Source organism: Myotis brandtii, unplaced genomic scaffold (genome assembly GCF_000412655.1).
Source record: "Myotis brandtii unplaced genomic scaffold, ASM41265v1 scaffold4, whole genome shotgun sequence".
NCBI classification, from domain to species: domain Eukaryota; kingdom Metazoa; phylum Chordata; class Mammalia; order Chiroptera; family Vespertilionidae; genus Myotis; species Myotis brandtii.
This window is the reverse complement of record NW_005365371.1, coordinates 578,382-605,466: the sequence shown is the minus strand read 5'-3', so window position 1 is coordinate 605,466 and position 27,085 is coordinate 578,382. Positions and strand designations below refer to the sequence as shown.

At 54.0% G+C, this 27,085-nt stretch overlaps 1 protein-coding gene across 2 annotated transcripts in view; it reads left to right on the top strand.

The window, feature by feature from the left end:
- Positions 1–27,085, top strand: part of ADCY5 (adenylate cyclase 5) — a 145,698-nt gene that overhangs the window by 104,919 nt on the left and 13,694 nt on the right. For both annotated transcript variants that reach the window (XM_014545249.1, XM_014545248.1), the window contains exons 8-15: positions 1,965–2,105; positions 7,350–7,372; positions 8,600–8,744; positions 9,944–10,041; positions 13,854–13,941; positions 21,793–21,909; positions 22,285–22,449; positions 25,176–25,351. In XM_014545249.1, coding sequence (XP_014400735.1) covers positions 1,965–2,105; positions 7,350–7,372; positions 8,600–8,744; positions 9,944–10,041; positions 13,854–13,941; positions 21,793–21,909; positions 22,285–22,449; positions 25,176–25,351 — 953 coding nt within the window. The remainder of the gene's footprint in view (positions 1–1,964; positions 2,106–7,349; positions 7,373–8,599; positions 8,745–9,943; positions 10,042–13,853; positions 13,942–21,792; positions 21,910–22,284; positions 22,450–25,175; positions 25,352–27,085) is intronic.

Genomic DNA, 27,085 nt, shown 5'->3' with positions numbered 1-27,085 from the left:
GCTGGGGCTGGGGCGGGAGGCTCAGGGGCTCCGTTCTCTGGGGAGGGACTCTCCTTGGCCTGCTTCTGCCTTCTCTCCTTGAGCCAAGTCATGAATTCCTTACACAGCCATGGCTCCTGCGTCCCTGGAAGGACATCAGAGTTACAGGAGCCCCGCGAAGAGGGAATGTTTTCAATTTGCTTCTGTTGCAAAAAATGCACAGGCTCAGATCAGTTAGCCACAATGCTTCGGAAGGTCATGAGCTGGAAATGAAGCCGCAAGGAGATCTGTGTCTCCCATATGTTCATCTCACTTCTCCGCTATTGCTGGGACAAAGCGGACTTTTGTTCTCTCTCTCTCTCTCTCTCTCTCTCTCTCTCGCTCTCGCTCTCGCTCTTGCTCTCTCTCCTGGAACTTGTGAATCTTTGTTTCTTGAACCTCTGTCTTTTCCCCTTTCACTTTCTAGTCTCTTTCTTCTCCCTCCTTTTGTCTCAGCCCACACTTACCAAAATATAAAATTGAATTATCAGCAGACTTCAGGGTTCTATTTTTAATAGTGTCATGTTCCAGGTCCTTAATTTTTAAAGTGAATGATGAGAACATTTCCTTTTTCTCCCAAGACTGAAATGCCTTTTACTGGTGGATCTTTCCGTTGGATTTATCTGTTGGTCAGAGCCCTGTGGTAGAGAAAAGCTTCCGTTTCCTTCCTAAGAAGTCAGACTCAGGGCGAAATTAAGCTGTGAGAACAGTTCAGGGAAAGTCTTGGACGAGAGCAAAAGTTGGTTTTCAAGGAGGCACGGCTCTTTGGAGCAGGGCCCTGACAGGGACGTCAGCGGCACCTCCTGCATCAGCAGCTCCCGGGCTGCTCCCGGACCTGGCTGCCCCAGACACTGGCTGCGGGGTGCCTCTGAGGGAGCTGTGATGAGCGTGTGGGGGGATGGAGGGCACTGTGGAGAAAGTTGACACATTTGGGGCTTAGTTGACACATTTTTAAATATGTGCTTGTTGTTTTGCTAGAATATAAATGAGCTGGACCCTCCCAGCCCTCCTCCCACATCCCCCTCTACTTGCTCCCAGGCCTCCAGGAGCCCCCCCCCCCACTTCCTGCCCTCTGCCCTGGGCTCTCTGGGTCTCGGCTCTTCCCACTTGACAAGTGGTCCAGAAAGGATGAAATGGAGACAGACAGACAGACCGACAGTGATAGCCCCACCCCCAGCAGTATCAGCTGGAACAGTCCGCCCCCTTCCCTCCGCACCCCTAATCTGGCGCACTCCTTACCAGGCTTGGGGCGCGGTGGGGGAGGGAGGGTTGCTCTCCAAACCTTCAGTGGAGCCTATTTGGATGGATGAATGAGCAGTGAGCAGACGGACAGAAGAGATGTGGTTGGCACATGTCTGGCTGAGGCCACCTTCAGTGGAGCCTATTTGGATGGATGAATGAGCAGACGGACAAAAGAGATGTGGTTGGCACATGTCTGGCTGAGGCACTGTTTGTGTATTTATACAATGCATGTCAGTCCTCGAATCTCCTTTTCTAATGGCCCAAACCTCTGGAAGCTGCTTTCCGGGCAGCAGGGCCTGTCCCCGCTCCCACTCTGCTAGGACACGCCTATTTTGGATAAGTTGAGCAGAGATTGGAATCCCAGGTTTCCTCTCCCTCTGTCACCCCCGGACACCTCCAGGCCCAGGTCGGCCCACCCCTGAGAATTCCAGGTGGATGACAGGTGTCCCAGGCCCAATTGCTTCCTCACAGACACCTCACTGTCCTCCTGGGCCTGCCAGGGCCAGCTTTGGGGAGTTCGGGGGGATCAGGATGCTTTGTTGGGTGAGCTCTAGGATCTTGGCAGACTTCTGGGCTCCAGGCTGTGCAGAGAAGAGAGGGGCAGCTGCCTTAACCCCTGAGCATCTGGTTAGGCACCTGGGGATGAGAAACGCCACACGTGTGGGCCCTGCCCACAGGCTGATACATCTGTGTTGCTCTCACAGAAAGAAGAGAAGGCCATGATCGCCAAGATGAATCGCCAGAGAGCCAACTCCATCGGGCACAACCCGCCACACTGGGGAGCCGAGCGCCCCTTCTACAACCACCTGGGCAGCAACCAGGTGTCCAAGGAGATGAAGCGGATGGTGAGTGACTGGCAGGGCAGTGTGCGGGCAGCCCTCTCCAGGGATGGGCCTCCTGTGGGTGAGGCTGGGCCCGGCCCCTGGAGAGCCACAGAACAAACGCCTGGACATGGGGCTCACCCACCTTTGGACTAGGAGCCAAAATGCCTGCCTTCTTGCCCCGGGCTCCCTCCCCCACCATCTCTTGGCAAGCTGAGTTGAGCTCTGGGACTTTGTAAGCCCACACTTACCATCGCCCTTTCCTCCTTCCTTGCGGCAGAGCTTACTGGCAGGGGCTGGAAGCAGACCTAGCTGACTGGGCCCAGGGTGAGGCCCTGGGGGGTTGGGGGGCTTCAGCTTGTCAGAGGTTCTTCCAGCACCTGCTGCATTTCCCAGGCCACTGAACCCCACCCTTTGACTCAGATGCTCCGAAACCATCTCAGTGCTTGTTGGCAAGTGCCAGGTGATGGTCCCCTTGGCCCACTGTGCGGAGAAACACTCCTCTCCCTGCAGCCAGCTGGTGGGGGCATGCAGGCTGCACGCGTGGAGGCCAGCATAGGGTTCTACCCCCATCGCAAGGGACCCTGCCTGCCTCGGGGGACAGACACCCCCAGCGTCCCTGCACACACCAGGGAAGAGCTAATGCAGGAGGTGTTGTCCAGGTTCAGTCCAGATGATGGAAAGGAATTCTGAAGGTGGAAAGAAGACAAGGGTGACAGAAGTCAGGTTACAACAACCGTGTTTCTTTCCTTTCCTTTCATCCCAGAGCTCAAGGGCAGCCTGGCTTCCAGGTAGAGCCACCCGCGCAGGGATCCCAGTGTGGCCACGTACCTGGGGCCTGTGCATTAGGACCCCAGCTGGGGTCTGTGGGCCAGACTAGGCTTCAGCTGCAGCAGGAGGGGTTACAGACTCCATAGGAATTCACAGACAGAGCCAGGGACCTGAGGGAGGGGACAGCAGGGGACGGTCACTCTCCTTGCTAGCTAGCAAGGAGCAGACGACAAAGGCTTAAGGAAAGTGTACAGGGGAAACAATGAATTGGGTCAAGACCTCTATTTCACTTTTTAAAAAATAATTCTTTTTTAGTCCTCACCAAAGGATATTTTTATTGATTATTTTAGAGGGAGGGGAAGGGGAGAGAGAGAGAGAGAGAGAGAGAGAGAGAGAGAGAGAGAGAGATATGAGAGTGAGACATCCATCAGTTGCCTCCTACACATGCCCTGACCAGAGAGAGAGAGAGAGAGAGAGAGAGACATGAGAGACATGAGAGTGAGACATCCATCGGTTGCCTCCTACACATGCCCTGACTGGGGGTTGAACCTGCAGCCTAGGTATGTGCTCTGACTGGGAATCAAATCCACAACCTTTTGGTGTTCGGGACAACGCTCCAATCAACTGAGCCACCTGACAGGGGTCATTTTACTTTTGATGGTAAAGAATGAACCCACAGGACACCAAGGTTATGAGGGAGCAGAGTTGTCCCCAGAGCTTTGAACTTGGAGGTTCACAGACTGGTCAGTGTTGCCCAGGGCTCCAGCCACCGCCCCCCTCTCTCAAGGGCCCTCCCAAAGCAAAGAGCAGTTGGTGCCCCCTCCCTGTGTTCACCCAGCCCTAATCTCCTGCAGGCTCTGTACCAAGGATGGGCAAGAGGGGTGGTGGGGAGAGGAAAGGGGGAGACCGAGAGCAGGGAGAAAGAGGAAGCGGGGAGCAGGAAGAGAGAGGACTAAGAGGGTGAGTAGGGGGAGAGGAGAGCTGGAGACAATGGAGAGTGGTGGGAGCAGGTGGAGAGAGGATGGGGAGTGGGGAGGAGAGAGGATGGGAAGTGGGGAGGAGAGAGGATGGGGAGTGGGGAGGAGAGAGGTTGGAGAGTGGGGAGGAGAGAGGATGGGGAGGAAAGAGGTTAAGTAGAGGCACTAGCAGGCAGGAAAGATGCTTGATGATACTTTCTCTTTTTAAAATCTGGGGAAAGTTTTTTTCCTTAGGAATAGTTGGTGTAAGTGGAATCTACAGTTATTTCAGAGCCTCATTGGCAGACATGTTAATCATCGTTAGGACTAGGAACTTGGGAGAAGTAGCACGAGGGCTGTAAGTGGGGAAAGGGCAGTCCCAGGGGAGGCTGGCGGCAGGAGAGGCTCCTTTAGGGTGTTGATTGCTCCCCCATCCTGGCTGGGCAGAGTTGCCCCCACTCCTGGGGCCAGCACCCTGGCAGAGAGTCTGGGCTGGGGATGGGACAGGTCCTGGCAGTCGTCCGGCACACCATTGGCAAAGGAGAGCTTTGGCCCTGACTTCCAGTGAAGATGGCATGGTGCGGGGGTGGGGGGTGGACATTAGGTTAAGCAGTGACTGCAGTTAGAAAGGGACTAACTTGTAGCCAGAGGTTTATTTCTTTAAATCCTGTTCCATCTTTTATTCTGCATTTAAGACACAGTGAATGGGTCTGCTGGTTTATGTGTAGGCACGAGTGTTGAAGGTCCCCAGTTTATTCATTAGTAAGAAGGTTGACAGGGTAATGCATGGACTCATGCTCATCTGACCAGGCTCCGGGAAACTCCGCATGGCGTGGGGTGGCGGGCTGGGCCGGGGCCGGGGAAGACACACAGAGGCCCATGCAAACCAGAGCCTGCACCTCAGTGTGGACGGCTGCGGCCTCTGCTTCTGCTTTAGGTCTGAAGGGAGGAATCGGGAACCAAAGAGAACCCCTGAGCTGAGCTGACTGCTCCCCAGAAGTGCTGAGACACACCACAGGGACCCGTCTCAGGGCCCTGGCAGCCGGGCTGAGGACCCTTGTCCTAGAATTAGTAAGCAGGTCAGGGGACTGGAACCCGGGCCGCTGGGCAGTGTTCTGAATGACCACCTGCCACGGTTTATGGACCAAAGGGTATTCTGCCTGCTGTTAATTCTCCGCCCCAGGCAGATGCTCAGTTCTCCACACACAAGGCCCCCGGTGAGCTCAGAATGGACCCCGCCAACACCAGCCCCAGTAGACAACCAAAGGAGCACTGGGCAGTCAGAAACAAGTTTATTAAAAACAGTGGGGGCTGCCCTAACTGGTTTGGCTCAGTGGATAGAGCGTCAGCCTGCGGACTGAAGGGTCCCAGGTTTGAGTCCAGTCAAGGGCATGTACCTTGGTTGCAGGCACATCCTCAGTAGGGGGTGTGCAGGAGGCAGCTGATCGACGTTTCTCTCTCATCGATGTTTCTAACTATCCTTCTCCCTTTCTCTCTGTAAAAAGTCAATAAAATATATATTTAAAAAAAATAAAAATAAAATAAAAACAGTGGGGGCCCCATGCATGCAATTCATGCAAGGGGCTCAGCCCCCGCCGCCGCGGCTTTGTCCGGAAGGTGGTCCAGAAGGATGTCTGGTCTAATTAGCATGTTACATTTTTATTATTACAGATGTCAGGTGTATTTTTGAGCTGTAGGCATAAAACAGCGGGGTTGTTCTCAGTCCCAGAGTAAAATCCTTGCCGGCCCCTGGGGTGGAATTCAGCACCCCCGCGTCTCTCCCTGTTCCCTAGGGAGCCCCAGTCCAGCTCCAATTCCCACTCATCTATGCTCCCCGGGATCCTGGAAGTGCCCGGCCTGGGCCTGCACCAGGGGGCACGCTCACAGAGTGACCCGACTCCTCTGGCCAGGCCCAAGGCTGGGACAGTGAAGTAGGTGGGTCTTGCAGCCTGGATGGAGGGCCCAGCGATTCTCAGAGGACAGGAGACAACTGCCAGGCAGCCTGGGAGGAGCTCAGAGCCCACAGCTGGGTGCTTGGATGTGCCCATGGAGGCTGCCAAGGCCCCTGGGAGCCCTCTGCGAACAGAGACAGAGCCCCTCGGGGCCACGTGAACCCAATGCCTGTTTCTGTGCCCAGCAGCTCTGTCTCATGGAGACCAACATAAGTCTTACTTGGTGTATTTTTGAGCCATGTCCTCTGTGGGAATGAAGAGAGGCGTGCTCATTTGGGGTTTGGGTTTAGCCGGCATTTGCCATCCTCCTGTTTGCCCAGCAGTGTGCTCCCTGCCAGGCCTCAGAGTGGGGGGGCCATCCTCTGCCTGGCCCTGGCAACCTGAGCCTCCCTGGAAATGGGCTGTGCAGGGGCTGTGGTCACCTCCCCCTCTGCCTCCAGGACTCCACCCTCCTGAGTAGGGAGCCCTCCCTCCATCTGGCACACAGCTGTCCCTCTGTGGACGTAATAGGTGAACTCTCATCAGGACTGTGCATTTGGTAACCAGTGAGGGGCTTTCTCGCTCTCCCCCAGCCTGCGTGTGTGAACATCAGAACAGTAGTCAAACCCGGGCCAGGTGGGTTCCTCACTCCTGGGTCCCCAACCAACTCTGGCCTCACAAGAGCATGTTGGGCCCGGCTGGCATGGCTCCGTGGTTGAGCGTCAACCTGTGAACCAGGAGGTCACGGTTTGATACCTGGTCAGGGCACATGCCCAGGTTGCAGACTCAACCCTCCAGTGTGGGGCATGCAGGAGGCAGCTGATCAATGATTCTCTGTCATCACTGATGTTTCTGTCTTTCTCTCCCTCTCCATTCCTCTCTGAAATCAATAATAATAATGAACATGTTGGTCCTCAGATACCAGAAAAGCTGTTGTAGGTAACCAGGGTTTAATTTTCTTACGTCAGAACTTGTGAATTCCTAGGAGATTGTGTATGTGCTCAGTGGGGGTGGGGTGTTTGTGTGTGTGTGTGTGTGTGTAGAAGTGGTGTGTCCACGCATGTGTGCACACTTGTGGGGCTTGATCGGCTTCGAAGTTTTCTCTTATTTCCATCTAAGTTTCAGAATTGGGAGAGGACCCTCCAAGCCCAGGGTCCAGGATGGAGGGGGACAGGAGGTTGGGGAATAGGACAAGGAGTTAGGTGTGGGGACAGGAAGAGCTTAGACACATGGATTTTGCCAGTGGATAAAATGAAAGCGGTGCACCCCCGGTATCCAGCACAGAGCCTGTCCCATAGGGAGAACCCAGCTATATTCACCAAAAGAAGGAGGGGAGGAAGGAAGGAAGATGAATAGAAGGGAGGATGGAGAAAGGATAGAAGGGAGGATGGAGGAAGGATAGAAGGGAGGATGGAGGAAGGATGGAAGGGAGGGTGGAGGAATGATAGAAGAAAGGGCTGCTGAGTGACAACCTTCTCTTATTTCTGAGCTCCTTGGAGAACTGCAGAGAGAAATGGGCTGCCCCTTCCCACAGCCCCATCTCTGGAAGCCTTTGTGTCCAGTCCTCTCTGTTCTCACACTCCTCTCCTTTCTCTGTCCCTCTCTTTTAGGGCTTTGAAGACCCCAAGGACAAGTGAGTGACGTGCCCTTCATGATTCCTGGGGCATACCTTCAGATCTGCCTCATAGCTTTGTTTCCCCACGCTCCACGGGGAAGGAGCCCACACGCAGTCTTGGCTGAGTGTCCGGAGCCCACGGCAGATAAGAGATGGCCAGCCCGGGCCATCCAGCAGAGAGGCTGGGCCCCGACACTGCCCATATTCAGTCTCCACTCCACACACACACACACACACACACACACACACGTGTGCACACACAAAACTACATGTGTGCACACTCTGCACATGCATGTGTACATACACACACATGTGTGCAGCTCGCAGGAAAGTGCAGGCCTGCCACAGTGGTCACACACAGTGCCCGGCCACATCCCAGTGCCCTGAGGGAATGTCACTTCCCAGTTCTCAGGGGCTGTCAGAAATTCCACGTCATTTTAGTTCAGCACCCAAAGATCATGCAACCTTCCCAGAGAGTGCCTGAGCCAGGTTAGAGCACCGGGTGGCCACAGTCCCTGGGCAGAAGTCTCACCTCTTGATCTCGGCTTTCATTTCTGAATGATGGTACAGCCAGAAAGGACAGAGCAGAGACTGTTATCTGTGGGGAGAAAACAATTAAACCTTCCATAGTAACTCATCTATATATATATAAAAGCTTAAGCGACCGTTACTATGGAATGACCAGAATGACTGGATGACTGGTCGCTATGACGCACACTCACTGCCAGGGGGCAGAAGCTGCCCCCAGCCCGCAGGCCCCAATCACTGATGGGGCTTGCCAGCCAACTTGTTGGCTCCTCCCCGTGGCCGGCAGGCTTCAATCACCTGAATGGGGCCGGGTCCCGGGGCTGGGACGGGAAACCGGGGGTGGGTGGCGGCGTGGGGGCAGTGAGGGAAGGAGGAGGTGGGGAGGTGCGGAGGCAGAGAACTTGATTGGCCCTGATCACCGGGCCAGGCCTAGGGACACCACCTGTGCATGAATTTTGTGCACTGGGCCTCTAGTCTTGTGATAACGTACTAATACATCAATAGAGTCAGAAAAGCCAGCGGATCTGAGACTTAGGCAGTTTTCTACCCATGTGTGCAGGTGTCAGGAGGGGGTCCTGGCCTCAGTCTCATCTTCCCCACATCTTATTAGGGCTGATCTGGGTCTCTCTCCTGGATCCCTGAGCACAGGCAGAGCCACCGGTTAGCAGCGCCCCCTGGTGGTCAGCCTGCCTGGTGTCTGCCCCTCTTGCTCCCCAGGAACGCCCAGGAAAGTGCAAACCCCGAGGATGAAGTGGACGAGTTTCTGGGCCGTGCCATTGACGCCAGGAGCATTGACAGGCTGCGGTCTGAGCATGTTCGCAAGTTCCTCTTGACCTTCAGGGAGCCTGACTTAGAGAAGAAGGTAGGCAGCCTGAGTGGGAAGCAGGCTCCACGCAGAACCAGAGCCAGCGGGAGGGAAACAAGGCAATGGCCGGCTCCCTCCGTCTCCATCACTGTTGGAAAAGCCCTTCTCGTCCCCTCCGCTTCCCCAGCGCTGATGCTGCACTACCCAGGAGCTGCAGATGTTAGGGAGACCTCCTTGTTTGGCAGGAATAAATCTTAACCTCCTGTGCCTCATTTCCTAAGCCAGGAAATGGAGATATTTAGCATACTTACCTCAAAGGGTCATACTGAGGATTAAACCAGTCCATATATTTAAAACACATACAACAGTATCTGCCACATCGTATGTGTTCAATAAATGTTAGTTGCTGTTTGTATTAGTTTTGTTGTGTTGTTATCATTATCATTGCCAATGGACCACCGAGCTACACTGAACCTCAAAGTATTGAAATTGGAAGGGGCAGTCAGTCTCCTTAAATCATGGCTGAGAGAGCTAAAGCTCACGTAGTTGCGCTAGTAGGTGTGCCCTGGGCCACCCTGTGAAGTAGTGACAGGGCCAGAACCAGTCCCGGGCTCAGGGTCTTTGCTCCATGTCACCGCGTCTTCCTGATGCTCGGTTCAAATGAGCTCATGGGAACTCCTGTCGTCATCGAGTAAAGCAACCCTAAGTAGAAGAGAAAGCGATAGGGGGGAACGTACTCTGTCTACTAGCACCTATGGACGGACATGGATCACCTTCTCTGGGGACTCCGTGCCAGCCCAGCCTCTGCTCAAGCGGCTGGTTGGTGTGGGGGGAGCTGGGGCTGGGGGTCAGGACTCTGGGGATGAGCTGTGTGATTTTGGACAAGTCCTGTGACCTCTCTGAGCCCCATCTTACTCCTCTCTGAGACAGCAGCGGTCCTATGCCTACTTCCTAGTGTGCTTGCCAGGTGCGTGTCCTAGCATGTAGATGGTGCTCGGTAACTTTAGCCGTGATCATTATGAATTACTCCCACGGTGATCTGGCCTGTGGAAAGTTTCTGGTTTGACACAGTTCAACTCCTCTCCCCACAAGCATCACCTTATGGTGATTTGGGCTGGTTTCCCAAGAGCTCAGGCTCGCACTGGTCCTCGGGTCTTCCAATCCTGGGACCGGGCTGCCTGGTGTGTCGGGAATGGAGCGGGGCTGGAGCGGACAGGGCTGGTGTCTCTGGCCCTCACTCTGCCGTGTCCTCTCAGTACTCCAAGCAGGTGGACGACCGATTCGGTGCCTACGTGGCGTGTGCCTCGCTCGTCTTCCTCTTCATCTGCTTTGTCCAGATCACCATCGTGCCCCAGTGAGTACCCATCCTCCTTGGGTTCCTCCTCCGGCTACAGGGTCTCCAGGCGTTTGAGGGGAGGTCATGTAGTGGAGCAGAGGCGGGAATCTGGGCTGAACTTGCTCAACAGGGAGAGAAGTTTGCAAACATGTCCTTGATGGACCGGGAAGCCGGGAGCCTGACTCCTCTGTCACTGGGAGGCCACGTGCTCATTCGAGGGCGGAAACCTCTCCCTGGGCACTGCCCCGCTGTATGGGGTCTCCACACCACGGTGCCCACTGAATCACCCAGATTGGCCAGGCTCCTTTCCGCGTGGCCTTTGGTTTTTGCAAAAAAAAAAAAAAAAAGCAACACATCTTTCAAAGATAAAGGTTATTTGCTATGCTGGACAATTTGAAGAATGGACTTTAGGTTCTGAAAGCTTTCTCAGAGACATGCTCCTGAACTCTCTGAGGACTGGCTGTGTCACTGAGAGGCCCGTGGCTTCCTAGGGGATCACTCTGAGTGGCAGTGGGGTTTTAGAAACGATGTGTTAGTCATTCACAGTAGGGTCGTACCTAGGCAAGAAAATAAACTGCTCCACATTTTAAACTTTTTATTATGCAATATTTCAAACATGCAGAAAGGTAAAGTAATTAATATAATTATTACCCATCCCCTAGACCAGCGGTTCTCAACCTGTGGGTCACGACCCCTTTGGGGGTCGAACGACCCTTTCACAGGGGTCGCCTAAGACCATCGGAAAACACATATATCATTACATATTGTTTTTGTGATTAATCACTATGCTTTAATTATGTTCAATTTGTAACAATGAAAATACATCCTGCATATCAGATTACGATTCATAACAGTAGCAAAATTACAGTTATGAAGTAGCAACAAAAATAATTTTATGGTTGGGGGTCACCACAACATGAGGAACTGTATTAAAGGGTCGTGGCATTAGGAAGGTTGAGAACCACTGCCCTAGACATAATAATTGTTAATATTTTACATTTTTTCTGTTACTTTTTATTTTTAAAATATATATTTTTAATTGCTTATTTAGAGAGTGAGGAAGGGAGAAGGAGGGAAGGAGAGAGAGAGAGAGGGTTCGGAGGGAGGGAGGGAGAGAGAGAGAGAGAGAGAGAGAGATAAACATCGATCAACTGCTTTCCACACACACCCAACCAAGAATCGAGCCTGCAACCTGGGTAGGTGCTCTGACTGGGAATCAAATTGGCGACCTTTCCATGCATGAGACAATGCTCAACCAACTGAGCCACACCTGCTAGAGCTTTTCTGTTTTTTGTTTTGTTTTGTTTTTTAAAGTAAATTTTAAGCACAAGGACATTTTGCTCCTGAAAACCTCAATATACACCTATTTTAAGGGCATTTTCCTTCTTAACCACATTGCCTTATACACCAAACAAAGTTAACACCATTTCTCTACCATGAACATCTAATACCACGTTCAGGTTCAAATTTCCAAAATGCCTTCTACGGTTAGTTTATTCACAGCCATGATCTACTCAGGACCCACTAGTTGCCTTCGGTTATGTCTCCGAAGTCCAACTTAATCTAGAAGAGTCCCCTCACCCGAACGCCTTCTGTTCTTCATTTTGAAATAATTGTAGACTCGGAAAAGTTACAAAAATACTACAGAGCATTTCTTTACATCCTTTATCCAATTTCCCTAATGCTGACAACTTACATAACCTAAGTAGAATAGTCCAGCCCAGGAACTGAACACTACAATGATACTCTTAACTAATCTACAGACCATATTCTAATTTCATCAGGGTGCCCACAAATAGCCTTTTTGTGGCCCAAGAGCCAGTCCAGGACCCCACACTGCAGTCCACTGTATCTGCTTAGTCCCCCCGAATCTGTGAGACTGTCTCAGCCTTTTCGTGTCCTTCACGGCCGTGGCCCTTTTGATGAGCACCGGCCAGTGAACGTGTAGACTGTCTCTCCGTTTGGGTTTGCCTGATGTTGTCTCATGATCACATTGAGGTTATGCTTTTTGACAAGAACCCACAGCAGCGATGCCCTCAGTGCCCCTGTCAGGAGGTATGTGATGTCCATGTACTACTCAACGCCTTTTATTTCTAATGGCACTTTCTGCTGAAGAGCTGGCTCTCACCTTTACCGGCTGTGACTCTGCCAGGATTCCGCAGCCGAGAACCAGACCCTGGCAGCAGCTGCTCCTGGAGGCCCGGCACGAAGGTGTGCAGAGCTGCTGGGGCTATGGGTTCTCTGGGCATAGGACCCCATTTTTTCTCAATTGAAGGGAGCTACAGGTGTAAATAAGCAACCTAGACTTTCTGTCCTGTTGCAAATAAAAGCCGCCTTCATTTGGCTGCACAATCCTGCAGCTCGGCTTGGGCGGGCGGATGTGGGGTAGGGGGGGTGTTATCCCAACACCCTGCCTGCCTCCAGCTGCTTGGTTCCCTCCTCAGGCCGCAGGGCCAGGTTGCTAAGGCATCGAGGGAGGTCATTCTCTAGCGTCCTCTCTCTGTAGAAGCTAAAAGCTACTTTAAAAGTCTTTCTTTCGCTCGGAAGAGAGTTCTCTTCCCTGTTCAGGCTGTTTAGGGCAGCTAAGTGCTGGCTTCCGGAGGAGCCTGGGACAGAGACCTCACTTGAACGCCTCCCTAGAGGCCTCCCCTGCCTCCTCAAGCCCATCACTTGCCTTCAACCTGCCACACGCCTGGCATCCCCGGGCCACTGCCCTCCCTGAGAGAGAAGGGATTTCAGTGGCCTCCCTCCTGTGATGGGGTGGGGTGTGCCTCTCCTGGGCCAGCCCCTGCCCCAGGAGCGCCAGTGGAAGGTTCCAGATGCAAAGTCACTTGCAGCTCTTTTGTCTGAGGATTCTGGTCTGCGGTGGACGTTAAGGTCACCTGTGCTCTGCCTCAGTTTTTGTTGAACTGGCTCGGAATCGGAGAGCACAAATGGAGCAGGCCTTGGGGGCCTTGGCAGTGGGAGGGGACAGGGTTTAGGGGCTCTGCCCTTCGAAGGGACATGACTGCTGTTTCTCAGAGTGACTGGTTGAGCAGCTTGACAAATGCATTTCTATAAAGATGGCTGTTTATCAAATCAGTTTTAGCCTTCATAATTATCAAGCGAGCCATGGGTGGCTGCTTGGAGGGAGGGAATAACCAAGTGATTTTTTAAAAATATTTTTTTATTGATTTCAGAGAGGAAGGGAGAGGGTGAGAGAGATAGAAACATCAATGATGAGAGAGAATCATTGACCTGCTGCCTCCTGCACGCCTCCTACTGGGGATAGAGACCCTGATCAGACTCGAACCTGGAACCCTTCAGGTCATAGGCTGACGCTCTATCCACTGAGCCAAACCAGCCAGGGCCCAAGTGATTTTTAAGATGAGTCCTTCCAAGGTAAATGAAGGGAGTGTGTGGGTACTTAAGGTAAATGAAGGGCGTATATGGGTAGTTAAGGTAAATGGAGGGAGTGTGTGGATAGCTAAGAATTAGGCAAAGTGCTGAGCAGGTTTCTCCCGGTTCTCCACTCGGGGCCCTGTGGCTGCTGCTCTGCAGGAAGGCGCGGGAGGGTGGGAAGGGCAGGAGCCAGACTGTCACAGAGGAGGGTCCTGGATGGGTTCACAAGGCTGCGTGAGCCCTTCTGAGTGAGTCGGGCTAGGGAAGCCTGGGCGGTGGGAGCAGGGGAAATGGAGCCCCTTCTGCTTCCTTCCCAGGGGCGCTCAGAGCCCCAGCCCAGAACTGTGAGGAGGGCGCTGCAGCCGGCTTGCGGGTCAGCCCGCGAGAAGCTGTCACCCGCCTCCTGGACGTGACTGCACTTCCATCCCGTCATCTCCTCTCTCCTTCAGCTCCGTGTTCATGCTGAGCTTCTACCTGACCTGTTTCGTGCTGCTGACCTTGGTGGTATTTGTGTCCGTGATCTACTCCTGTGTGAAGGTGAGTCTGGCTGGCACCTGAGCCGCACCCGCTTCCTTGCCTCCGTCTTCCCTTCCATCCCAGCCCACTGACGGGCCCTCCCAGCAGCCTAATGGCCCCACTCGGGATCGGGGTGTGTGGTGCTGGGTCACAGCTCTCGGCTGGCCCGGGCCGCAGGCTGGACTGAGGGGGTGGTCGGTCCATGGAGCCTCGTTTGTATTGACTGTGCAATCAGCCTTCATAGATCTTTACAACAAGAAGATGGTGTCGCCCCCTCTCTTGTCTGTCCCTCGGTGTCCGGCGGGTGGAGGAAGGACACCTAGCACAGTGCCTGGCATGAAGCAGTGGTCAGATATTTGCTGAAAGGATGGGTGTGGAAGGGACCTCTCACCATCCCCCTCAGTGTCCCCGTGGGCCCTGGAATGGGCCCCGGAGGGGACCGAGGAGATGATGGCTTTGGAGCTGCTCATTGTATGGACGAGGAGGAGGCACAGAGTGGTGAGTGGTTCAGTCAGGGCCACACAGCGGGTAACGTGGGCACAAGGCCCTGTCCTGTGTTTCCCTCTCATGCCTTCTCTGAGGCGTGCTGTGCCCACCAGTCAGCTGTGTCCTGGGAAGGACCTGGCCACAGGCTGTTCAGGTCCATTGTAGCAAGTACAGGTTCCCATTTGCCTTATCCACCAAGTCTGGCTCTTCTTTTCTTTCCAGTGGATTCAGAATTCCCTGGGTGGAGGGGCCAGTCGATCCCAGAGAGCCCTCTGTGCCCAGGCAGGGACCAGCCCCTCCAGCTTCTGCCTTGGCCACTTCTCTGCTCCTCCTGACACTCGCTCGGAGCCACGCCCCTGGGCTGGGGTGGGGTGGGCCAGGCCCTGCCATCACCCCTGTACACTCCTCAGTGGGCACATATCCTCCTTCCGGAAGGGGTCCTTCATGAGGGTGTTAACTGTTTCATCACCTGATAGCAAGGTCTTGGTGGACTGACTGTCAGAACCGGAAGGCCTTGGGAATGATCTGGCGTGGTGCAGCCCTCCCTGATCAGGTGCCCAGGGAGGTGCTCCTGAAGTGGATGCCCAGGGAGGCACTTGGCACATGGAGCCATGTTGGAAGCTGGTGGCTTCGCTGCATCACAGGCTCATCCTGGTTCCTTGTCCCTCCACTGGTTCTCCCTCAAGGCTCTGTGTTCAGGCACCTCCTGCCTTGGGTCCTCTCTTTCATTGTCAAGCCTTCCCCACCCCCAGCCTGCTAGTTCCCCAGTAGGAGCCCCGCTTCCTTCATCTCACGGCTGTAAGAGCACACCACATACTCACAGGAGGCAAAAGGTGGAGACAGCCCCGTGTCCATCAGCAGATGGACAGGTAAGCCGAGTGGTATATGTATACAATGGAACGTTATCTGCCCATAGAAAGCAGTGGTGTTCTGACACATGCTACCACATGGCTGAACCTTGAGGACATCATGCTAAGTGAGAGAAGCCAGACACAAAAGAACATATATTGCATGATTCCACTTATATGAAATATCTAGAATAGGCAAATTCATAGAGACAGGAAGTAGATTACAGGACACCAGGGGTCGGAAGGAGGGGGATGGGGAGTTACTGGCCAGTGGTACAGTTTCTGTTTGGGGTGATGAAGGGGTTTTGGAAAGAGATGGCAGTGATGATTGCCCAACATGGTGCATGTAATTAATGCCACTGAATCGTGCACTTAAGATGAATAACATGGCACATTTTATGTCATTTATATTTTACCACAATAAAAAGAGTCAAAACAACCTTTAAAAAAAGTACATGATAGCTAAAAGGGCCTCTTAAACATTTATTCTGAACCCCAAAAGGATCTTTTCTCTTTATCAGCTGAGGCAAAGTCATTGTTTGAGGCACATGTGTAGTCTATGGAAGCCAGACCAAAGCTACATGTGGTCTACAGTACTTAAACCACAACAGATTTCCCTCTTTCCTCCTAGCTGCTTGGGTAGATCTGGGCTACACGGATTTCACTGGATCTGTGTTCCCCATCTGCATGTGCCTCTGATGGTGCTGGAGGAGGAGGAGTTAGGGGAGGAGGAAAAGAGGGGAGCCCATTTGTATCCGCACCACCCTTACTTCCCAGCCCTCCTTCTCCCCTGCCTGCACTGGCCATTTTGAGTTAGTGCTTTGGTCTAGTGAATTCTTTTCACCCCTGTTCACGGTTATTCATGGGGAGCATTCCTGCTTCCTCTGTTTTATTGAGTCTACCTAGTCTGTAATCACTGCCACACTCAGTCAGCGTGTTCTCCGATCCTGCATCCAGCCCTGTGGTCTTTCTGATGCTTCTGAGGAGACCCAGTTTCCTCAGGGGGAGGATGGTGGGTGGAATGCCCACCTCCCCACCCCCAGTTGGTCCCCCACCAGCCCCACCCTCCAACCAGGGTGACCACTCTTCCATCTTGCAGATGTAGAGCTTCTGTAAAGACTTTGTTTAGGAAAAAGTCCTCTGTGGCCGGTCAAGTCTGGAACCTGCTGAGCTGGGCCAGGAGCGGAACTCACTCTGACACCCACCCTGGGTCCCGTGCTTCCCTCCCAGCCTCTCAACAAGCTGTCCTCTCAGCATTTGTTTACTTTCTGGGAAGTAGACCCCAACCTGAGAAGTTGTTGGTGGAACAGACGCCTCTTTTGTTTCGTTATTTTCCTCTCCGCTTTCATGTTGCCCGTTGGCTGTCTGCACAGTGAGACATAAAGGGGCAGTTCTCCCTGTTGGGGTGCACACGGGCAGCCTGGCCCTCCCTCCTGATGCAGGACGACATGGGCTTGGCACTAGCACAGTCGCACCTGCCTGCAGGCGGACTGACAGCGCTGATTCGGTCACCTTTGCAGGTATTTGCCACGAAGCTGATGGACTAGAATTTTCAGTGTCGCTCTGCTTTCCCTCTGAGAACATTTGCTCGTTACCAGATCTCAGTGTTCATCACATTCCCACGGTTTCTCAGCCTCGGCTGGTGGCTTTTCCCTGAGATGCAGCAGTTCCTCCCGTACCCCGCCCGGTACAGGCGCCGCAGAGACAAAACCAAGCGGTTCCGTCAGACGTGGCTTCTTTCTCCATTTTATTGACTTTCCCATTTCCCCCAGACAATGTGCACTTACTTTCCCAAATTGTCCATATTGTAACCCTTTTGAAGAGAGGAGCGTGAAGAAAGTGGCGGCTGAATTGGTGGTCATCCGGGCTCCGCCAGGGAGCCATTCCCACTCCTTCCTGCTGGGCATTTTCCCTTCCTACTCGCTGAGGGCTGTGGTCGCCTTGCCACTGGGTTTGTCTTATCTCTTCCTGACCAGCGTGGCCAAGTTCACATACAGCCCCATCTGGCTCTCGGAAGCTCATTTGGTGCCTTGGTCTTCATCTTGTCCCGAAGTCCTGGTCTCGTTTCCAGAGCACATCAGCTACCCGCCTGAACCCATTGTCTCTGGGGTGCCTTGCCCTGAGGATCACCCCTGAACACTTCCTCCTGGTGATGCTGCCTTGTCTGAACCTGCACACGGCACTCTCCCCTTCCCTTGGCATCCGTGCCGCCCTGGGCCCGCTGCTGCTCTTCTTAGAGGGCCATCCTAAATCCCTCCCGCCATCACACGTGGTCCACAGCCTCAGAGAATTTCAGATCAGAAGGGGCCTGAGCAGTGAGGCAGCCCTGACACCCCCCTGAGGCTGGACTCCCTCTATCATAACCCTGCGAGGCATGGGCCAGCCTCTGCTTGGTCACCTCCAGGACGGCGAGCGAGCTCACATCTCCTGAGCGCAGCCCGCCCCCCCCCCCACCTCCTTGGCCAGCTCTGACTGTCCCATCCCTCTCCCTGTGGCTTCCGTCCCATATTCTGTGAAGCAGCCCAGGCCTGCCCCTTACAGTGCTGCCACTTTAGCCACCACCCAAATGGGTAGGAGAGGGTGGCTCCCTCCTTTCCCCACAGGTGGATCTGGGTCCCCTGCCTTCACTGAGGCTCATTAGCACATCCTTTCCCGAAGGCCAGACTCCTTCCCTGCAGGTTGGGGCTTGAGTACAGAGAGGCCCAGGAGTACTCAGCCACATACTTCTCTGCACATGTGTGCATGTGTGCACACGTGCATGCATGTGTGTCTATCTCCCTCATCCTCCAGGCTGCTGGTTCCCTCTTAGTTTGCATCCTACCGACCCCTGGCACTTGGATGTCTGAGCTTTTAGGCTCTGTCCGCTCTGTACAGTCTCCACAAGCCTCTCCTCTCCCCACAGCCTGAAGGAGGCTAAGTCTCACCTGGCTGGCTGTCCTCTCCACCTTCCACCTGGCTGCCGCCCACAGTGTCTAACACAGGGTCTTACGACTCTACCCCTCCCCTCTTAAGTATCTTCTGTCCTTAGGATTCCCACACTCACCTTCCCACCACCATGCTCAGGGCCACCTTCTGTCTGTTAGGGAGAGGATGTTGGCAGACACGTGTTCACCGACATTTGAGTCAGGAAGTCTAGGTCCAGATCCCAGCTGTGCCACTGGAGCTGTGCTTCCTGAGCCTCTAGGTCAGTGGTTCTCGACCTTCCTAATGCCACGACCCTTTAATACAGTTCCTCATGTTGTGGTGACCCCCAACCATAAAATTATTTTCGTTGCTACTTCATAACTGTAATTTTGCTACTGTTATGAATCATAATGTAAATATCTGATATGCAGGATGTATTTTCATTGTTACAAATTGAACATAATTAAAGCATAGTGATTAATCACAAAAACAATATGTAATGATATATGTGTTTTCCGATGGTCTTAGGCGACCCCTGTGAAAGGGTCGTTCGACCCCCAAAGGGGTCACGACCCACAGGTTGGCGACCCACAGGTTGAGAACCGCTGCTCTAGGTGGTTTTTATTGCATCGACTTGGCCGGTGAAGAAAATAGGTTCAGAGAGGTTAATAAGGCTGCTTTCCCAGTTCCTGGAACTCGGAGGCAGTACAGCTGGGATTTAAATCCAGGTGGTTCTTGACTTCAGAGCCCACAGGCCTTCCCCTCCAGGACACTGCCTTTGTTAATATGCCCAGCTGACCCCTGAGAGGCCAGAGATGACAGCAGCGGTGTGATGCCTGGTCAGCTTCTGCCTGCCTTCTTTTGCCTCCAAAGTTTTCATCTTGGAAAAGACTTTTCTGCTTTTGTATTAGCTCTTTGAAAAAAAAAAAAAAAAAAAAAAGCTGTTTTCTTAAACTTTCTGCCATCTCTGCAGTCTGGCTCGACGTCACAGACGGGAACCGGGCGCCAGGGAAGTTATCGATTTGCCTGGAGACTTTCAGAGTGGCCAGGATCAAAGCTGTCCCTCACCCAGCAGGGCTTATTAATTATGTCCCCGCTCCTGTATTTATATTATATTGATTTGAGTTCATTAGACTGGGAATATACTGGTTTGGAATTTCTTTCATTGATCCTTTCATTGATCCTCTGATTGGGAGCGAGCATTGAGCAGCTAGTTTGCACAGACACAATGTCCTGCCGTAAAAATGCCCTCCCGGGTCTGCCTGCAGCCCGCGAGGGACTCTGAGCCGTGTGAAGTTTTGTCATCCACGCTGTGGTTATTAGAAAAGGTGGGATTTAGGCTCAACATGTTGATGAACTTTTCAATTACAGGAGATGAGGTACTCTATAAAGCAGGGCAGGATGGCACATCTTTTGCAGATTTCAAAAAGCAGCAATTCCTGGGTTCTGGCTGAGGTTTTAAAGTCAAGAGTGGATCTTTTGAAAGGGTGACAAGGGATGTTGGCCTGTAGCAAGCCAGTGCACTAAGACTCAATCATTCATTAGATGTTAGAATGATATTCTGGATTGGATTTCTTTTTAAGCCTGCAGTTCTTCTCCTAGCCTCTGGGTGGCCCCTGTGGGGCTCCTGGTCCCCCTTGACTAGGCAGCCCATGGGCATATCCTGCTCCGATCCTTGGTGATTGCAGAATAATGAAGGAAACCCTTCAGCTGATGGATAGGGTGATCAGAACTAAAACAACTTAAGCAACATGGGTGGGGGTGGGGATGGAATGGCAAAATTTGAATCAGGCAAAGATTCGAAACCATCTGTCACATCATTTCAGAGTGAGATCCTGATGCCAGTGCCAAACTGCTTCCCCCAGCTGCGAAACCCAAAATTCCTTTAATAGGAAACAAGGACCTTCATTTTTACTGGCAACATAGCTCTTTAGAATGCAAATATTAACTAAATTTTCTATTGAATTTAACAGCTTACACAGCACTTTCCAATGCATCATTTCCTTGGGTCTTCTTAGCCACCTTGAAGATATTCCCTACTTACTGATGAGGAAACTGAAGCTCAGAGCCCTTCCCCACTTCCCCAGGACCAGACAGCTAGTCAGAGGCAGAGCAGGATTTTTACTAAATGCTTTATTGAGATATAATTCGCATACCATAAAATCCACTTTATAAAGGTGGCTGGAATTGTAATTTAGTAGTTTCTGGTATATTCATAAAGTTGTGTAACTATCATCACTATCTAATGCCAGAACATTGTCATCATCCCCCAAAGAAACCCCACACCTGTCAGCAGTCACTGCACGTCCCCTGCTTGCCACAGCCACGGCCACCTCTAATCTACTTTCTGTCTCTGTGAATTGGCCTGTCCTGGACATCCTATATAATAAATGGCTAATATGCAAATCGACCAAATGTCAGAACGACGCTATGATGCGCACTGACCACCAGGGGGCAAATGCTCAACACAAGAGCTGCCCCCTGGTGGTCAGTGTACTCCCACAGGGGGAGCGCCGCTCAGCCACAAGCCGGGCTGATGGCTGGCGAGCACAGCAGCGGTGGTAGGAACCTCTCCTGCCTCCGTGGCAGCGCTAAGGATGTCCAACTGTGGCTTAAGCCCACTCCCCGCAGTCAGACATCTCCCCTGAGGGCTCCTGGACTGTGAATGGGCGCAGGCCGGGCTGAGGGACTCTCCCCCACCCCCCGCCCCGAGTGCACAAATGTCAAGCACCAGGCCTCTAGTTTTGTATAAATGTAATCATACGGTATGTGGCCTTTTGAAATTGGTCTCATTTACTTAGCATCGTATTTTGAAGGTTCATCCATGCCATACCATCATGTAACAGCCCTTTATTCCTTTTTATGGCCAAATAATATTCCTTTGTGTGGCTGTATCACATTTATTGATCCCTTCATCAAACTGATGGGCTCTTGGGCAGTTTCCATCCCCCCTGGTCTGCCGGCTTCTTCTTAGTCTATGCCGGTTGGGAGATGCAGAGGACATGGTGGACAAGGCCGACTGTGTCAGACTTACTGGGGCCCGAAATTACCAAAACCACTGTGAGTCTTTTAGTGGACGTACAGTTTGTCTAGTTGAAGGGAATACGGGGAGGGTTGGGCGAGGGAAATGGCAGATCCATGAGCGTCCTGCTGAAAAAGGCTCCCTGAACTCACTGGTCCGTGGCCCACCCTCCTGCTCACAGGCTGCTCTGCCCCTTCTCACCAGCTCCCCCCCTTCCTCCACACGCCGGACCTCATCTCTTTCTTCTGAGGAGCCTTCTGACCCTCTGTGACTCCTCAGCTGCCACCTACTGTCCCTCCCTGTTTGTAACTCCCAGAATTCACAGTGGGTACCAGTGCTTTACCCTCTGCTTCCCTGTTGGAGTCAAGATAGCATCTTTCCTGCTTCTCTCACCTGTAAGGTCCCGGTAGACCCGCCCTGGCCAGCTGCACAACCTGGGCTGTGGCCCGGAAGCAGTGGTGCCAGGCAGGAGGTTCACACACCGGAGTGCGTCTCAGGCCTGCATCAGCTGGCCAGAGACAAAGGTGACGGGAGATCTGGTTCTATGGCGGTTTGTGGCGTGCCCACTGAATTCTGTTCTGTGTCTCTCTCTCTCTCCTCCCCCACACCCAGCTCTTCCCAGGCCCCCTGCAGACCCTCTCCAGGAAGATCGTGCGGTCTAAGATGAACAGCACCCTGGTCGGGGTGTTCACCATCACCCTGGTGTTCCTGTCGGCTTTTGTCAACATGGTGGGTGGTTCCACCTCTCCAGCCCCATTGGGTGAAACCGGGGGAGCCCTGCACCCCTCGAGCATGGGCTGGGAGGAGAGTCTCCCCCAGACCCTGGAGTTCTCCCTCCCAGGAAGTCTTCTTTGGGTCCCACCTCAGGTCTGGGATCAGGTTAACTCCTAAAGCCGCTCCCGGTCTCTGGAAGTCCCCAGAGGGTGTGTGGGAGCCCCACCCTGGGCACAGGCACTGCCGGGTCCTCAGCCTCTTCCAGGCTCCTCTCCTGTCCCTGGTCGGGATCAGGCTGCACCCAAGACGGAGAGTGAACAGGAGCCCACTGCCCTGTGGGGATGGGCCGCCCTGGCCTGGCTCCCCGCTGACTCTCCTCCCCGCCCCCAGTTCATGTGCAACTCCCAGGACCTGTTCGGCTGCCTGGCAGATGAACACAACGTCAGCACCAGCCAGGTCAACGCGTGCCATGTGGTGGAGTCCGCCGTCAACTACAGCCTGGGGGATGAGCAGGGCTTCTGCAGCAGCCCCTGGCCCAACTGCAACTTCCCCGAGGTACGGGCCCCGAGGGGCGGGTGCAGATGGAGAACCTCCCGCCCCACCCCCTCTCTGCCAAGGGCTGCTCTGAGGGACAGTCAGGGGCTTCAAGGTCACTGCCCTTTCAGTGACCTCATTCCCTCGATCTCTCTCACTCCACGTGCCAGACACCAGTGAAGGAGGCCAGCCTCCTCAACGCAACAGTAACACCAGCAATAGCACAGCCCTGCTCACACAGCACTCACCACTGCGAGGCACTGTGCTGAGTGCGTTACAGACACTTACTTTTCATCTTCACAGCAACCCTGTGACACAGATGCGGTTATTACCTCCTCTATGCAAATGAACCGAGGCACAGACAGCTTACATAAGTTCCTCAAGGTCACACAGGTAGTAAGAGGCAGAGCCAGGCTCCTGCCCAGCTCGTCTGGCTCCCGAGTTCGTGCTCTGAGCCCGGGGGTGGAGCTGTTTCTGGACCCTCGGCTTGGGCAGGACCCAAGGCTGCCTCTGGAGAACCCGGCCAAGGCCCTGCTGTGGGTCAGAGAGCAGCGGCACAAGAAAGTCACCCCTTCAAAGTGTACAGTTCAGTAGCTCTTAGTATAGTCACACACTTGTGCAGCCATCATCATGACCTGATTTTAGAACATTTCCGTCACCCTGAGAAGAAATGGTGTACCTGTGGCTTATTGGGTTTAACAATGGCTCTGAGAACCCTAGGAAGCAGCGTGCATTAAATGCCTGTGGTCCGTGAGCTGCTCCAGTCACCTCACTGCGTTTTCTTGGGGAGCAGTTTGCAAGGGAGCAGCAGGCCAGGTTTCCAACGCAGGGCATCGCCTCCATGTACTGGGTGATTCCCACACCGCAGGTCCCATTTCACATGAAGCCTGTAAGGTGATGGCAGTTTTGCCTTTTCCTGGGGAGAGGGTCCAAGCATTCATTCAACTCACAAGGGCCCAGAACTGCAGTGCGGACCCCTGGGCGGCCACAGTGGCCTCTCTCCCGTCCCTGGGAGGGAGCCTGGTCTGCCTTGCGGCACAGACAGGGCAAGGGAAACTCAGTGAGGAGCCGGACTCCGCGATGCTCCCTAGACCAGCGCTTCCCCTCCTCCTGTCCCGGGGCCCAGGCCAAGGGCTCCCTCTCCCTCAGGCACCTGGGGGGGAGGGGGGCAGGCCTAGGCCTCGCAGCCACCGCCCTCCACTCCCGCCTCTGTTCCTTCTCACATCTGGACAAGAGCCCATGGAGCTGCTGCCTGAGGGCTATTTGCTGAGAAGCAGAAGCTGTTTCTGGTCTCGCACTTGTCCCTTGGTGTCGCTCCAGGGAAGAAGCGGAGGAGTGGGAGAGAGGGCAGGGCAGAGCCTGTTCTAGTTCCCCGTTTTCTGGAGATGGGCGGTCCAGCTGTCAGTCTTCGGTCCTCACCAGCCCCACCAGTTTCAGCCTGCTTATCCCTGCTGGCTACATGCTCCAGGGCTGACCCACCCCACATGGCTGTTCTGAGTCACAAACCCTGAGGCCCTTGGGCAGCCCAGCATTAAGCCTTAGCCTCCTGGTTGTCTGGGCTCTGGGTCCCAGTGGCAATCCAGGCTATTCTTGGTGCCCCCTCCCCACCTCCCAAGGGCGGGCTTATTATCCTTGGGCTGAATTAACTGGGTCTGCCTCCCTGCTCCTTCCTCTGCCCCTGTTCCTGGTGGTGACTTGAGGCTGGTCCCGCCCCTTTCAATCACAGGGGTCCTCTGCAGCCCCTCTCGGGGTTCCCGAAGGCCTAAGGAGTCAGGAAGTCCAACCTGGGGGCGACCTCACTGCCAGCCACCGCCTTTTGGCCTCCAGCCAAGGCAGAGGCAGTGAATAGCGAGTCCCAGTGTCTGACTCAGAAATAATGATGCTAAATTTGAAAGCAAGAACAAAATAATAGATGCTGGCATGTCTGGGATTAGCACTGGGGATGGCAGAGCAGAAGGGGCCTCTGAGTCTACCTGAGTCAGCCCCTCGGTTGTCTAAGAAACTGAGGCTTGGAGGCCAGAAGACACTCCCCCAGAGTAAATCGTACAGGCCCACAGCCCCTCGTCTGAAGCCTGCCAGGGCGGATATATTTTGGACTTCCGAACTCTTCAGATTTTAAGAGGTTACCTCACACCCCCAGTGCAGTGTGCGTAGCAGCTAATAGTGAAACATGCTAATATTTCTGCAGCAAAATGTATGAATAGTCACAGGAAGCAGGATAAAGATGAGAGTTAATGGCACATCAGGTGGGTCAGGTTGCCACCACATCAGTTAGGAAAACATGTTCAGTTTTTAGAGCTTTGGATTTAAAGCTGCAAATCGGGAGTTTGGGGCCTGTGATCCCCACAGTTATTGGGGGTGCAGGGCACTGCCCCAACTCACCTCATCTCGGGTCATCGTCACCGTGTGCCCATGAGATAGGGGATTTTGCAAACAGGGAAACTGAGGTTTAGAGAGGTTGAGTACATGGCCCAAGTCACACAAACAGTGCATAGTGTATCAGGATGTAACTCCAGTCGGCCTGAGCCTGGAGCCGTGCTCTAACCATGGGCCCTTCTGACAGTGCTGGTCAAACCCAGCGCGGAGGGAGCCCCATCTGCTCGTTCCTCATCAGGGCCCTTCACATCACACCACAGGTTTGCATCAGCAGAAATATCCCCAGGCGAGGCTTCACTGAGGCCGGCTCAGGCTGATGGATGCTGGGGGGCGGGGCCCGGCCGCTGAGGCCTGCTGCTCTCTCTCCCTAGTACTTCACCTACAGCGTGCTGCTTAGCCTGCTGGCCTGCTCCGTGTTCCTGCAAATCAGCTGCATTGGGAAGCTGGTGCTTATGCTGGCCATCGAGCTCATATACGTGCTCGTCGTCGAGGTGCCCGGTGTGACGCTCTTTGACAATGCCGACCTTCTGGTCACCGCCAATGCCATGTAGGTGGCACCCTCCTCAGGCCCCCACTGGGTCTGGGCATTGCAGAAAGGTGGGAAGAGCAGGAGGCTGGGCCCTGGGCTGGAGGGGGTGGGGTGGGGGTAGAGTGTCCTGCAGCTCTGACCACCTAGTTTCTCTCCGTTTCTCCCTTTCCCAGTGGCACAGTGGCCTCAGAGTGGCTGGCCCCACTGTTTCCTCCAGTTTCCTACTCAGCCCTGCCTTTGGGCCTCAGATAATTGTCCCTGACATTTCCAGGGCAGCCTCTGAGGAGCTGTTTTCACTCCAGCTGCCTGTGCACCCTGTGCCCAGGGGTCGAGGTCACAGGGCTGGCTAGCAAGGTCTTTGGGAGCAGAGGAAGGGCCTCTGTGTTCATGGACCCTGCGTCCAGTCCCACCCAGTGCCAGGCCCTTGGACATACATGACCACTTTCCATCCTCAGCAACCCCACCAAGTAGGCCGCGCTGCCAGGGACGTTGGGTGGTTTGTGCCCGGCTCAGAGGCTCCTGCCTGTGATGGCGAGTGGTGAAGTCCCACAGTCCGGGGGAGGGGGTGTGTGGGACGCAGGGCCCCAGGCTCTCTAGCAGGCCGTCAGCCTGGCCATAGAGCGGCAGATGTCAGGTTACTGAGGGGCAAGACCTCTATCTAGCTTCCGGTCAAGTTGAGTTTCATTCTCAGCCTCAGATACACATGTGGCTATTTTCCCCGAGCCTCATTATTTCTCCCAGTAAAGTGGGAACAATAATGCCCACAGTAGTAAAATGTATATAAAGTGTAGCATGATATGCAGGACACACACCCCCGCCCAACACGCACTCAGGAAGCACGAAGAATGTGAGTGGCAGGTCCGTCCCCTGAGGAAATGTGGCAGAGGAAGGGCCCATTAGTCCCCAAGGACGCACTCGGCCTGCCGTGTTTTAGGCCCCGAGCTGGCAGTGAGGTACAGGCACTCCTTGTGAAGAGAGTATCACCTGGAAAACGAAGGTGTAAGGAAGGACCTAAGTCAGATTCAAGGAAGAGCCTCTGGTGGCCGCGTGGGGCTGTGGGCAGATGTCAGGAGACCCTGCAGCGTTGGGAGCAGGGCCGGCCGCAGCCTCAAGAGGAGGAGAGGAAGGTGGTGTGGGCCTTTCTACCCATGGGTCAGGTGGGAGTGGGAGTGGGAGCTTTGCCTCTTCTGTCTTACCTGCTCCTCCCCCACCCCTAGCCTCCCCTCCCCTCCCCTCCCTTCCCCTCTTCTCTCTTCTCCTCCTGCTGAAGTAGCAGCAGAGAATGGAGGTCATTTCTGGGCTGGGAGACCCTGACTTGGCTCTAGGGCATCACTGTCCAATAGATGAATAATGCAAACCACAGATGTAATTTCAGAATTTCCTAGTAGCTGTGTTAGCAAGGCCACATGCAGTAGCCACACACTTGCACTCAGTACTCCTTTAAGTTCAGTAGCCCCATGTGGCCAGTGGCTACCATCCTGGATGGTGCAAAGGGCTGGGGTGGGAGAGGTGGATATACCTGGGTCCCCAGGGTCCCAGGTAAAGGCTGGGTAGTGTGTGGTCATGGCACCCAGCTGCTAGGTGGTACTGGGCTTTCTGCAAGCCTCCCATCCTGAGAGCTTCCCTGGATCAGGAGGGGTGCTGGGGTTGGGGCGAAGGAACACTAGCAGTGGGAGTAGCAGTATTGGGCATGGGGGTCAGAGCAGGGTGGGTGGACACAGCAGGGTGGGGGCAGAGTAGGGTGGGTAGACA